This window comes from Dermacentor albipictus, unplaced genomic scaffold, assembly GCF_038994185.2.
Source record: "Dermacentor albipictus isolate Rhodes 1998 colony unplaced genomic scaffold, USDA_Dalb.pri_finalv2 scaffold_18, whole genome shotgun sequence".
In the NCBI taxonomy this organism is placed as follows: Eukaryota; Metazoa; Arthropoda; class Arachnida; order Ixodida; family Ixodidae; genus Dermacentor; species Dermacentor albipictus.
The window spans coordinates 660,505-672,948 of NW_027225572.1; the positions used below are offsets into that span (position 1 = coordinate 660,505).

The 12,444-nt window shown below is 46.4% G+C and overlaps 1 protein-coding gene across 3 annotated transcripts in view; it reads left to right on the forward strand.

The window, feature by feature from the left end:
- Positions 1-12,444, forward strand: part of LOC135900796 (endoplasmic reticulum transmembrane helix translocase) — a 602,974-nt gene that overhangs the window by 513,735 nt on the left and 76,795 nt on the right. For all 3 annotated transcript variants that reach the window (XM_065430378.1, XM_065430377.1, XM_065430379.1), the window contains one exon: positions 8,232-8,374. In XM_065430378.1, the coding sequence (XP_065286450.1) occupies positions 8,232-8,374 (143 nt within the window). The remainder of the gene's footprint in view (positions 1-8,231; positions 8,375-12,444) is intronic.

Sequence of the window (12,444 nt, forward strand, 5' to 3'; positions counted from 1 at the left end):
TTTATAAAGTAGCAGGCAAACAAGATTATTGAGGTGTCACACTATGGATATAACAAGCTTCTGTTAGACTTTTTATCCTGCCTTTTGCTGTATCCCATGCTGTCAGGGCTTGTGTCAAAAAGCTGTTTTTCCTTTTTTTGGACCACTGTAGTTGGTCATGCTTCTGTTCCAGTAGCTGCATACCAGTGAGCAGGCGTGATGATGACCCAGCAAATGCTGGCTGCCGCAGAGCCCGACATTGTGTGTATGTGTGCAGCACAGTTAAAAGCAAAACAGTTCTTGATCACATGGAGCAGTTTTCAAAGCAGCCCAAGAAACACTGTGCTGACGAGAGAAGACACTGCAGCCATAACGATGTGCCAAGCAGATGACATTGCTTGCACATTTCTATTCATTTTGGACAGCACTAGTGCTGGCACTACACTCGGACTTTCTGAACAGTCGCTGCACTCTCACGGCACCGCAACAGGACCAGTTCAGCGGGTGCAGCCAGATCGAAGAGACCGCATGTTATAGAATGAGCCACCTTGAAACAAGGTTTGGGTACAAACTAGTTGATATTCCATGGTATCAATCGTCACTTACAGTGCATACATAGACAAGGGACAAGAAACGATGACGACAACAAGCGCTGACTTCCAAATGATTTTTATTTTGAGAAAAAAAGAACATATTATAATACCGAGACCGATCAAGTTGTCCAGCGCTGTTTATTCCAAAAAAGGCAACGCCCCCAGCTCACGCGCGAAGAAGTAGAAGAACAGGGAAGATGATGATGGCTATGTACAAATGAAAACGACGAACTACGTTAATAATGCTTACACTAACTTCCCCCCGTCATGGAAGCGGCCAGCCTGGCCGCAGATTAGAGATTATCTAAATGGGGAGTGAAGGGCTTCATCCGCGAGACGTGAACAATTTCGGCATTCCGGCGCCGCCGGTCAGTGACGGAGTGTACTTGGTGACCGAGATAGTTCACTGCAGATGTTTGCTGCACAACGGTGCATGGGCCAATGTAGCGTGGAAGGAACTTCTCAGAGAGGCCTGGGGTGCGGACTGGAGTCCAAAGCAGGACTTGGTCTGCAGGGTGAAAATGTAGGTCACGGCGTTTGTTGTCGCAGTAACGCTTGCGCTCAGCTTGGGTAGCTTCTGTGCTTTGCCGGGCGATTTGACGGCAATGTGCAACTCGGGCAGCAAAATCTTCTGAAAGCGACTTGTAGGCGAAGAAGGTGCGAAAAAGAGTTCTCTGTCGAATATGGTGGAAGGAGATCGTCCATACACAAGGACGAAAGGGCTGTAGCCGGTAGTCCATTGAATAGCAGTATTATATGCAAATGTCACAAAAGGAAGAATTTTATCCCAGTCAGTGTGGTCAGGACGGATGTACATGGGAATCATGTCAGACAGCGTACGGTGGAAGCACTCAGTAAGGCCATTGGTTTGCGGATGATAAGTAGAAGTAGATTTGTGGACAGCATTAGTGGCCCGAAGAACTTCCTCGAGAACTTGTGAAATGAACGCCTTGCCAAGGTCACTGAGAAGAACGCGAGGAGCCCCGTGGCGCAAGACGATGGCGCACAAGAAAAAGTCTGCGACCTCAGAAGCGGTGCCGGATCGCAGAGGGGCAGTCTCGGCATACCTTGTTAAATGGTCGACCGAAGTGACAATCCAACGGTGACCGGAGGGTGTCAACGGCAAGGGACCATATAAATCAATGCCAATAAATTCAAAAGGTGCGTCCGGGCAAGGGAGAGGTTGTAGTAAACCGGCAGGAGGAGATGTCGAGCGTTTGCAGTGCTGACATGACGCACAAGAGGCAATGTATTTGGCCACCGTTGTGGATAGGCCAGGCCAGAAGCAGCGGGTCTTTATGCAGTCATAAGTCTTGTGGAAGCCTAAGTGGCCAACCGACACGTCGTCGTGAAGTGCCTCTAATACCCGCAAGCGAAGGCAGCGAGGTAGAACTGGGACCCACCGGTGACCTGTTGGGTGGTAAACGTAGCGGTGTAGCACGCCACCTTGAAGGCGGAATTACCGAAGCTGGCGTCGCAAGCGGCTGTTGGGTGGTTCGGCGAATCCACTAAGGCAATCCATGAGAGCTCGACAGTAGGAGTTGGCCCGCTGAAGTGAGACGAAATCAGAGCGTGATGAAAGTGTAACTTGATCCAGGGGCGTTATCGAGAGTTGGTGTGAGGCAGGCGTAGCATCAGAACGACATGGTGGGGAAGACAACGGCGCGTTACCAGGAGAGAATGAGAGTGGGCAGCGAGACAATGCGTCTGCATCATGATGGCGTTTTCCAGACTTGTATGTTATAGTGAAGTCATATTCCTGCAAGCGCAGTAACCAGCGTCCTAAGCGTCCTGACATGTTTTTCATTGATGACAGCCAACACAGAGCATGATGGTCGGTGACGATGGTGAAGTGGCGGCCGTAAAGGTATGGGCGAAATTTCTGAATCGACCAAACGATAGCCAGGCACTCTTCCTCTGTAATGGTGTAGTTCCGCTCAGCTGGAAAAAGTGTTCGGCTGGCTTATGCTATGACTTGCTCTTTAGATTCTGTATTACGTTTCAGAAGTACTGCGCCAATACCTTGTGCGCTTGCATCAGTATGGAGTATGGTGGGGGCTCGATTATCGAAGTGTCGAAGCACTGGTTCGGAAGTAAGATGCCGCCTAAGAGCTTGAAAAGCCGACTCGCAGTCGCTAGTCCACGTGAAAGAGGCACCGGTAACCAGTAGCTTGTGTAGAGGAGCTGCTATTGCTGCGAAGTTGCGTATAAATCTACGAAAATACGATGCCAAGCCGAGGAAACTACGTAGATCTTTCTGTTGCTGGGGGCGAGGAAACTGAAGAACGGCACTAATCTTTTCGGTGTCAGGCTGGATGCCATCTTTTTAGACGACGTGACCCAATACTTTTATCGTTTTGCTTGCAAATTTGCATTTTTTTGTATTGATCTGGAGACCAGCATTCGCAAGGCACTTGAGAACTTCGTCTAATCGATGAAGATGTTGGCTGAAATCAGACGAAAAGATGACAATATCGTCCAGAAAACAGAGGCATGTCTTCCATTTTAGACCACGAAGTACGTTGTCTATCATGCGCTCAAATGTGGCAGTTGCATTACAAAGGCCAAAAGGCATCATGTCAAATTCATAAAGGCCATCCGATGTAGCGAATGCGGTCTTTTCTTTGTCAGTCTCGTTCATCGGAATTTGCCAATATCCTGATCGAAGATCAAGGCTGGAGAAATACTCCGCCCCTTGTAGTGTGTCCAAAGCGTCGTCAATTCGAGGTATTGGATATACGTCCTTGCGTGTGATCTTATTGAGCGCTCGATAATCCACGCAAAAGCGAACTGAGCCATCTTTTTTCTTTACCAGGACCACGGGAGATGCCCATGGGCTAGATGAAGGTCGTATTATCTTCCGCACAAGCATGTCAGCAACCTGTTGTTCAATGACCTTTCATTCGGACGGCAATACACGATAGGGGCGTCGTCGTATGATAGCGGAACCATCGGTTTCGATGCGGTGTGTAGCCGCAGGAGTTTGGCTCAACACAGGGGAACAGCTATCGAAACAGGCTTTGTGTTTTGCCAAGACCACCATTAAGGCTTCGGACTGTGCGGCTTTTAGGCCAAAACCAAGAACGGCTGGAGGAGGGAAAGAATCATCCAAACCTGAGGTTGGTGCTGGCGATGAAGAAGGGCAAAGCGTGACTATAGAGATAGGTTGAGTGTCGGCGAGGGTTGCCACAGTCATCCCTTTGGGCAGCATCGCAGGATCTGGGGTCGTGTTGCAAGCAGACAGAAGGGCGCGGCCGCGTGAAAACCAGACGAGACAGGTGGCAATGAGAATTCCACGAGAAGTACAGCAGGAAGAAGGGGCGACTAAGGCATCTCCGTCGTCGATCTGACTGGATGTTACGGCTACAACGTCTTCGTGACCAGGACGCAGGACGTAGTCTGCAGTGATGGCCAAGTTCACGCATGAAAGTGAAGAGTCCGCAACAGGTTCAAGCTCTGTATCCGTAATGTGGACAACTTCCTCTCTACATGAAATGACGGCTGAAGCAGAGTGTAGGAAGTCCCAACCCAGTATAAGTTCATGGATATACGTTGGAAGGATGATAAACTCAATGTGGTGGCGTATGCCGTCGATGAGAACACGAGCAGTACACTGTCCATCGAGGCGAATGAATGCATTATTAGCACCACGCAAAATAGGTCCAAGATAAGGTGTTCTTACTTTACGGAGCCGGGAACACAGATCACTCCGAAGAACAGAAACGGCGGCACCGGTATCGCTGAGAGCTGACGCGAGAACAGTTTCGACAGTCACAGAAAGCATGTTGGCTGGGTGAACAGGAGGAATTTTTGAAGACCGATAAGAAGCAGTTTCCCCTCCAAAAACTGCAACAGTTAGTTTTCCGAGTGCTGGTCGACAAAATGGAAAGTGGGGAGAAGCGGTGGTGTAGAGCGCCGGTAAGGTGATAGAGAACGACGTCTGGCCAAACGGGAACTATGAGGCAGATTGGGAGCAGCTGGAGGAGACGGAGAACACTGTTGAGGGAACAAGTACGATCCGGGATAGTAGTCATCTGATCGGCGAGTGCGGTCTCTTTCATGCTCAGTATAGCCTCGTCTTTCATCCTGCTGGCGACGGCAGCAGAACCGAGATATATGGCCACGTATACCACAGTAAAAACAAACCGGACGAGGGGGACGCCACTGAGGGTACGATGGCGCAGCAAGTGCAGCAAATGCTCTGGTTCCCATCGAAGCCAAATGGTCATAGGAAACGCCAGTAGGCACGGAAGTCACGGTAGGGGTGGGTAGCGAAACAACATCCGCGTAGGTAGGTGTGGAGCGCGCTACCGGAGCAAGGTGCATCGTGGGTGTAGTCATCGCTGTCAACTCCTGCTTTACGACCTCGCGCATGTCGAAGGGGGGGGTTGGAGCGCAGGCAGCAGGTGGACCCCTTAGGTCTTGTAGTTGAAGTTCTTCGCGGATGATGGTGCAGATAAGAGCACGTAGATCTGGAGAATGGGGAACCTGAGGATCGCTGCTGTCATGTGGAAGACGAATTGACTGCAGCTCGTCGAGGCGTTCGAACGTTGAAGTGATGTCTTGGACAGAAGCCGGATTTTGCACGATTAAGGCGTTGAACGCGACAGGCCCAATGCCTTTTAAGATGTGGCAAACGCGTTCGGCTTCCGTCATGCTAGGATTCGCACGGCGGCACAGAGCCAAGACATCCTCTGTGTATGAGGTGTAAGACTCTTGGGGAAGTTGGCGGCGCGTTCCCAGCTTCTGTTTGGCGACTTCTGCACGGCCAGACGAGGAAGCGAAGATTTGCCGTAGCTTGGAGGTAAACGTGGACCAATCTGCGATGTCGGATTCGTGGTTGAAATACCACGTCTTTGCAATACCGGTCAAGTAGAAGGCGACGTGCCTCAATTTTTGGGTGTCATTCCACTTGTTGCAAGAACTCACGCGGTCGTAGTGGTCGATCCAATCGTCGAAGTCATCACCGCGGAGTTCCGCAAAGACAGGGTGTATCGCGCTGAGGGCTCGTCACAGTCCTAGAGGGCGCCGCAGGCGTGGTCGTCTGTGTGGTAGGGTTAGAGGCGCCGGAAGGGCCGGGGTTGGAAGTGTCCATTGTTGTAGGGGTAGCTGGGTGCAGGCGGCGACCGAAACGGAGCTCCAGGGAGGACGGGAACGCGAGAAGACGTCGGGGTCTTGACGTACCTCCAGCGCTGTTTATTCCAAAAAAGGCAACACTCCCAGCTCACGCGCGAAGAAGTAGAAGAACAGGGAAGATGATGATGGCTATGTACAAATGAAAACGACGAAGTATGTTAATAGTGCTTACAATATATATATACTGAGGGATGAATGGATGGATGGATGGATGGATGTTATGAGCGTCCCCTTTGGAATGGGGCTGTGGGTTGTGCCACCAAGCTCTAGCTATTATACTGCCTAATGTCCTACCTAGGTTAAACAATGAAAAAAGAAAAAAACAACACTAAGAACTACCACGCCCAAATTTTCTGATCCCCTATTGCAAACTGTGCTTTTGTAAGTCACCGTTTTTAGTCGTTTCCCTACTTTTCTTCCACCAATCCTGCAATTGCCTCTTGTTAATGTCTATTGCGGACATGTTTGCTTTACCACTGCTCCCACAGAACGCAAGGGCTTCAAGGAGGCCAGTGGTGCCTAAATCGACCGCTGGGTAGACGTTTTCAGATTCTAATATATTATGCTCCGTCGTTTCCCTAGCTTTACCGCAGCAAGCACATGCTTCTTTTTCCTTCTTATATCTCGCTTTATAGGTGCGTGTTCTAAGGCATCCCGATTTTGCTTTGAAAATTAATTAGCTTCCCTTTGAGTTATCATAAATGGTTTCTTTCCTGATTTCGTTTTTTTCCTCTTAAGTAGTTACTCATGGCAGGTTTCTTTTCCATTGCTGCCACCCATGAGATTAATTCAGCTTCTCTGACTTTCCGCTTGACCTTTGTTGTTGTGTTGTCCACCCTACAGGCCGCATACTTGCTGGTAAGCTTCCTAGTTCTTTTCCTCCACTGTGAATCAATGTTTTTCCTGTACAGATACCTGAACACTCTCCCAGCCCATTTACTTTCTTCCATATTCCTCAGCCGTTCTTCATACTCAATTTTACTGCAAGCTTCCCCCACTTCAAAACTAGTCCAGCCCATATCACCCTGCACAGCTTCATTTGTAGTCTTCCCGTGAGCGCCCAATGCGAGGCGACCCACTGACCTTTGGTTCCCGTCAAGTCCTGATTGTACCCTTGATTTATAGCAAACAACCGCACTTCCAAAAGTAAGTCCTGGAACCATTACACCTTTCCACATACCTCGGAGGACCTCGTACCTATTGTATCCCCATAGCGCTCTGTGCTTCATTATGGCTGCATTTCTCTTCCCCTTTACTGTTATGGTTTTTTCCTGTGTTTCCATGTATCCATTGCCTTCGTTTATCCATATACCAAGGTATTTATATTCTGTTACCCGAGGTATTTCTTGGCCCTGTATCTCCACTGTCTGTTCACTGTTTTCATTGAATACCATAACACCTGATTTTCTAACACTAAACTTCAAGCCTAAATCGTTGCCTTCCTGTCCACAGATATTAGCCAGACGTTGCAAATCACTTTGCTTGTTAGCTGGCAACACGATGTCGTCCGCATAAAATAAACCTGGGAGTTGCTGCTCTACTATTGTACCTGCCTGTTTGTATGAGAGATTAAACCCGATATTACTTCCTTCTAGCACCCTCTCCATCCTTACCATGCACATCATAAACAGCAGCGGGGATAAAGGGCACCCCTGCCTCAGTCCCTTGTTGATATGAACTTTCTCCTCGCTCCTCATCCCTTCCCATTGAGACACCAAGACAAAAGCGCCCCCTACCAAGCATCAACCCGACATGAGTATGCATTCAAAATTCATGACCTAAGAACAATGAGAGCGCATGTGAAAAAACCATTCTTTGTCTCTTAATGCAATTGATGGCTTTCTAACTGAGTCACCATCGGCAATCGCTGCTGCTTCAATGATAAGTCTGGTGCATTCATTAGAATGCCTAGCTGAGATAGTGGCCTCTTCAAAGAGCGGGATACAGCTGCATTGTGCGCAATGAACACCTAGAAATCCTTCCCGCCCTATGTTAGGTTACAAGAACACAGCAATAAAGTGCTTAAAGGGCGGGAAGGAGTTCTAGGTGTTCATTGTGCACAGTGCAGCTGCATCCCGCTCTTTGAAAAAGCCACTCTCTCAGCTAGGCATTCTAATGAATGCACCAGACTTATCATTGAAGCAGCAGCGATTGCCGATGGTGACTCAGTTAGAAAGCCATCAATTGCATTAACAGACAAAGAACTGGTTTTTCTGAGGTCGCACATGCGCTCTCATTGTTTTTAGGTCATGAATTTTGAATGCATACTCATGTCGGGTTGATGCTTGGTAGGGGACGCTTTTGTCTTGGTGTCTCAGTATATATATGTTTGTTTCTCAAAATAAAAATCAGTTGGAAGTCAGCGCTCGTCTTCGTCGTCTTTTTTTGTCCCTCGTCTATGTGTGCGCTGTAAGTGACGATTGCCACCTTGAAAGCAAGCCACACCATATCCTAACATTTGCAGTGCCCTTTCAGGTTGCTTGTAAACAATTCTAGAGCAGGCATTATCTTGTGTGTGTGCAGCCTCTGAAGGTCCTTTCCCACGAACGTCCATTGCCCAACATCTTCAACGCGTACACCCTGCTGACGGTGCTGCTCCAGTTTGCGGTGCACTTTGCCAGCCTTGTCTACCTCGTCCAGGAGGCTACTGCACGGTCACCACCTCGGTGAGGGGCATAAGTTGTATCACATTTGCTGTGTGGATGCAATTTATTTTGCTGATACTAGAACTGTGGTAACTTCTGAGCCATCTGTTATACATTTAGTTACAGCACTTGGCACCCTCTAGTAGTCATCTCCCAATTAATTACACAGAAATTGCTTCTTCAAGTGATCAGGTGGGTAGCATCAAGTGGGGTCTTAACACCAAGTGTGGTGCTAAACCAGCTCACCCAAGTGAGTTGGTTTATCATGGTACAGTGCATACCCAAGTTTTGGATATGTTTGGTGAAAGTAAGCTATAAAGATTTCACTTTAGCTCATTTAGCATAAGAGGCTGTTGTCAATATAGTAAGTGGATAAAGAAAGGTTGTGTACGAGGTGGACTCCTAAGTACCCTAGCAAAAGTTCTAACACAGAAAGTAACGGCTTATGAGGTTATTGACACTAATACAGTCTATTAGTGTATTAGTCTAATAGATTGGTTGGTGTATTAGTCTAATAGGTCCATTAGTTTATTACTCTAGCAGGTCTATTATTTATTTCATTTATTTATTTCATAATAGTACTACAGGCCAACAGTTTGGCCTATGCAGGAGGCGCTATATAAAGCATAAAAAATACAATGTGGCGCAAGGAATGACTTTCAAGAGATTACAGTGAACACTACATATATATATATATATATATATATATATATATATATATATATATATATATATATATATATATATATATACATATACATATATATACACACACACACACACACACACACACACACACACACACACACACACACACACACTCATTTGTTTATTCAAAAATACCCCAAGGGCACTCATTACGAGGGTACTACATGGGGGGAGCGATGACAGGCACTGGTCGTAGATTATACATCGTACTAAAAACAAGAAAATATAACAAAAGTAACAGTAGAGTGAAACATAGCTAATATAAAAGATAAGTCACAATTATTACAGAGAAAACATTAGTACATATTAGGAGAACATAAGGCAACTGCAATGAAAAGCAAACAGCAACATACATTGAAAACATTTTAAACGTCCCAAAACAATAAGATTAGTTGACAAGTCGTGAGCAAATTAAATCTTGAAACTTAGTCAAGTGTGGTTCCATGGCAATGTGTGATGGAATGGTGTTCCATTCAGGTATTGTGCGCGGTAAGAACGATTATGCATACTGGGATGACTGGCAGTTAATGCGTTGGACTTTGTATGGATGGTCACGACGTGTAAAGATAACTGGTGGTGACTGAAAGAAATCATGAAGTGATGGATGGTGATAAAGCTTATTGAAAAGTGATAGGCGAGAAATTTTACAGCGAAGTGCTAAGTTATCCAGCTCAGCTTTATTCTTTAACGAGATGACGCTGGTGTAACGTGAATAATCTGAAAAAATAAATCGTGCAGCATGGTTTTGCAAGGATTTGATGTTACTGATGATATAAGTTTGTTCGGGATCCCCAATGGCAGATGCGTATTGTAATTTAGGACGGATTAATGTTGTGCATGCTAGTTTCTTAACATGCATTGGGGATTCTTTTATGTTTAATAAGTCTGAGAGTACGGTTTGAAGAAGGAAGGGTAAGAGTTATATGATTATTCCATGATAAGTTTGACTGAAGATTGATGCCAAGGTACTTGTAAGTTATGGCGAGTTTCACAGCGTTGTCACCAAGGGAGTAGGTGGTTGGAATTCATGGCCCATTGGTGAAAGACAAGAGTTTAGTTTAGTTTTGGAAATATTTAATCGCATTAACCAATTAGAGCATCATCATCATCAGCCTGGCTGCGCCCACTGCAGGGCAAAGGCCTCTCCCATACTTCTCCAACTGCCCCGGTCATGTACTAATTGTGGCCATGTTGTCCCTGCAAACTTCTTAATCTCATCCGCCCACCTAACTTTCTGCCGCCCCCTGTTACACTTCCCTTCCCTTAGAATCCAGTCCGTAACCCTTAATGACCATCGATTATCTTCCCTCCTCATTACATGTCCTGCCCATGGCCATTTCTTTTTCTTGATTTCAGCTAAGATGTCATTAACTCGCGTTTGTTCCCTCACCCAATCTGCTCTCTTCTTATCTCTTAACACTACACCCATCATTCTTCTTTCCATAGCTCGTTGCGTCGTCCTCAATTCAAGTAGAACCCTTTTCGTAAGCCTCCAGGTTTCTGCCCCGTACGTGAGTACTGGTAAGACACAGCAGTTATACACTTTTCTCTTGAGGGATAATGGCAACCTGCTGTTCATGATCTGAGAATGCCTGCCAAATGCACCCCAGCCCATTCTTATTCTTGTGAATATTTCAATCTCATGATCTGGATCCGTGGTCACTATCTGCCCTGAGTAGATGTATTCCCTTACCACTTCCAGTGCCTCGCTACCTATCGTAAATGCTGTTCTCTTCAGAGAGTATTAAACATTACTTGAGTTTTGTGCAGATTAATTTTTAGACCCACCCTTCTGCTTTGCCTGTCCAGGTCAGTGAGCTAAGGTGGTTGCTTGGGCTAGTTGGTAATTCATGATAAAAGATGACGTACAGCATGAAGAACAAGGACTGTGAGAGACGATATATATAGCGCTGACTTTCAACAATATTTTATTGCGTTGCCACATCGTGTGTATATATACAAGAGGGGGCATGTGCAGAAAACGAAAGGCAGTCTCAAGGGGGGTTCTAAAGCAAGTCACTGTACTAAGAACATGGTCACTCAAAAAAAAAAAAAAAGAACGAACATTACGATTTTTATCTGTTGAGATACACGACTTCACTAGGGGTCAGCGCGATAGAGGGGCCACTAACGCACACACTACCCAGTTTTATGATGAAATCATCTATAATTTCCAGGGTCAGCGGTGAGCTGTGCCTCGCTAAAACTTCCGTATCTTCAAAGAGGGGCGTGCAGCCGCTGCCCCAGCAATGGATGCCCAAGTGGCCTTGAACAGTGTTGTGGACGTTGTTACAGTGTTCTCTTAAAAGATAGTTTAAGCACCTGCCTGTTTGTCCAACATATTTACTGCCGCAAGACAGGGAAATTTGGTAAACCACATTCGTTGCGCATGTCACAAGATGTTTTCTGTGCCCGACAGAGCAACAACTCTTACGTGACTTAGGTGCATTTACATGCTTACAGAGTCTTGCCAGCTTTTTCGGGGCTGAGAAAACGACTGTGATTCCTGCACACTGCTCAATCTTCTTTAGCCTATGGGAGATGTCATGCACATACAGCAGCACTGCAAACCTGTGTCTTTCAACTGGTTGGTTCTTTGACCGAGCTGGTTCATCACCTTTTGTGCGCCTCAGAAGCTGTTCCGCTATGTCTGAAATTAAGGACAGAGGGTAACCAGCCCAAGAAAGGCGATCAACCTGTGCAGCAAGACTATGTTGCATCTCGTGGGAGCAAGATTGATTGAGGCTGTTAACGAGGCATGACTTTATAATACCTCGTTTAACGAGCTTTGAGTGTGTCGAGTTAAAGGGAAAGAGTGACTTCCTACTTCTCAGTTTGAAGCACCAGCACACATGTTTGTTAGCAAGGCACAGCCTGAGATCTAGAAAGCCAAGGAATCATCAATGGAGACCTTAGGCGTAAGTTCCAGAGGCTGCAGCTCTTTCTTAAAAATCTCCAAGACTTCCGAAACAGCAGGCTCAAAAGCATGATCAGTGCAATCAATAAATACCAGGTAGTCGTCTACAAACCTGCACACTTTGACCACAGGGGACGCATCTAGGTGACCATGAATATTCTATTCCACATGACAAGTTGCTGCTGTTTGTTGAAGAATGCATTGATGACTTTAGATAAGTTGGCTTTCAGAATGCTGCAAGTATTTCTGTTAGTGGCTTTCTTGAATTGCTCACCTTTTATTTGAAGTCAACTTTCACCTCATGGAATGAATGAAATTACCTACAAATAAACGTTGTATGTACAGGCTCATGCCTGGCACCGGCACTAAGTGATATTTATCTAGCTCATCATGATTGCAATATTCATGATAACCTAGACGCGTCCCCTGTTGTCAAAGTGTGCAGGTTTGTAGACGACTACCTGGT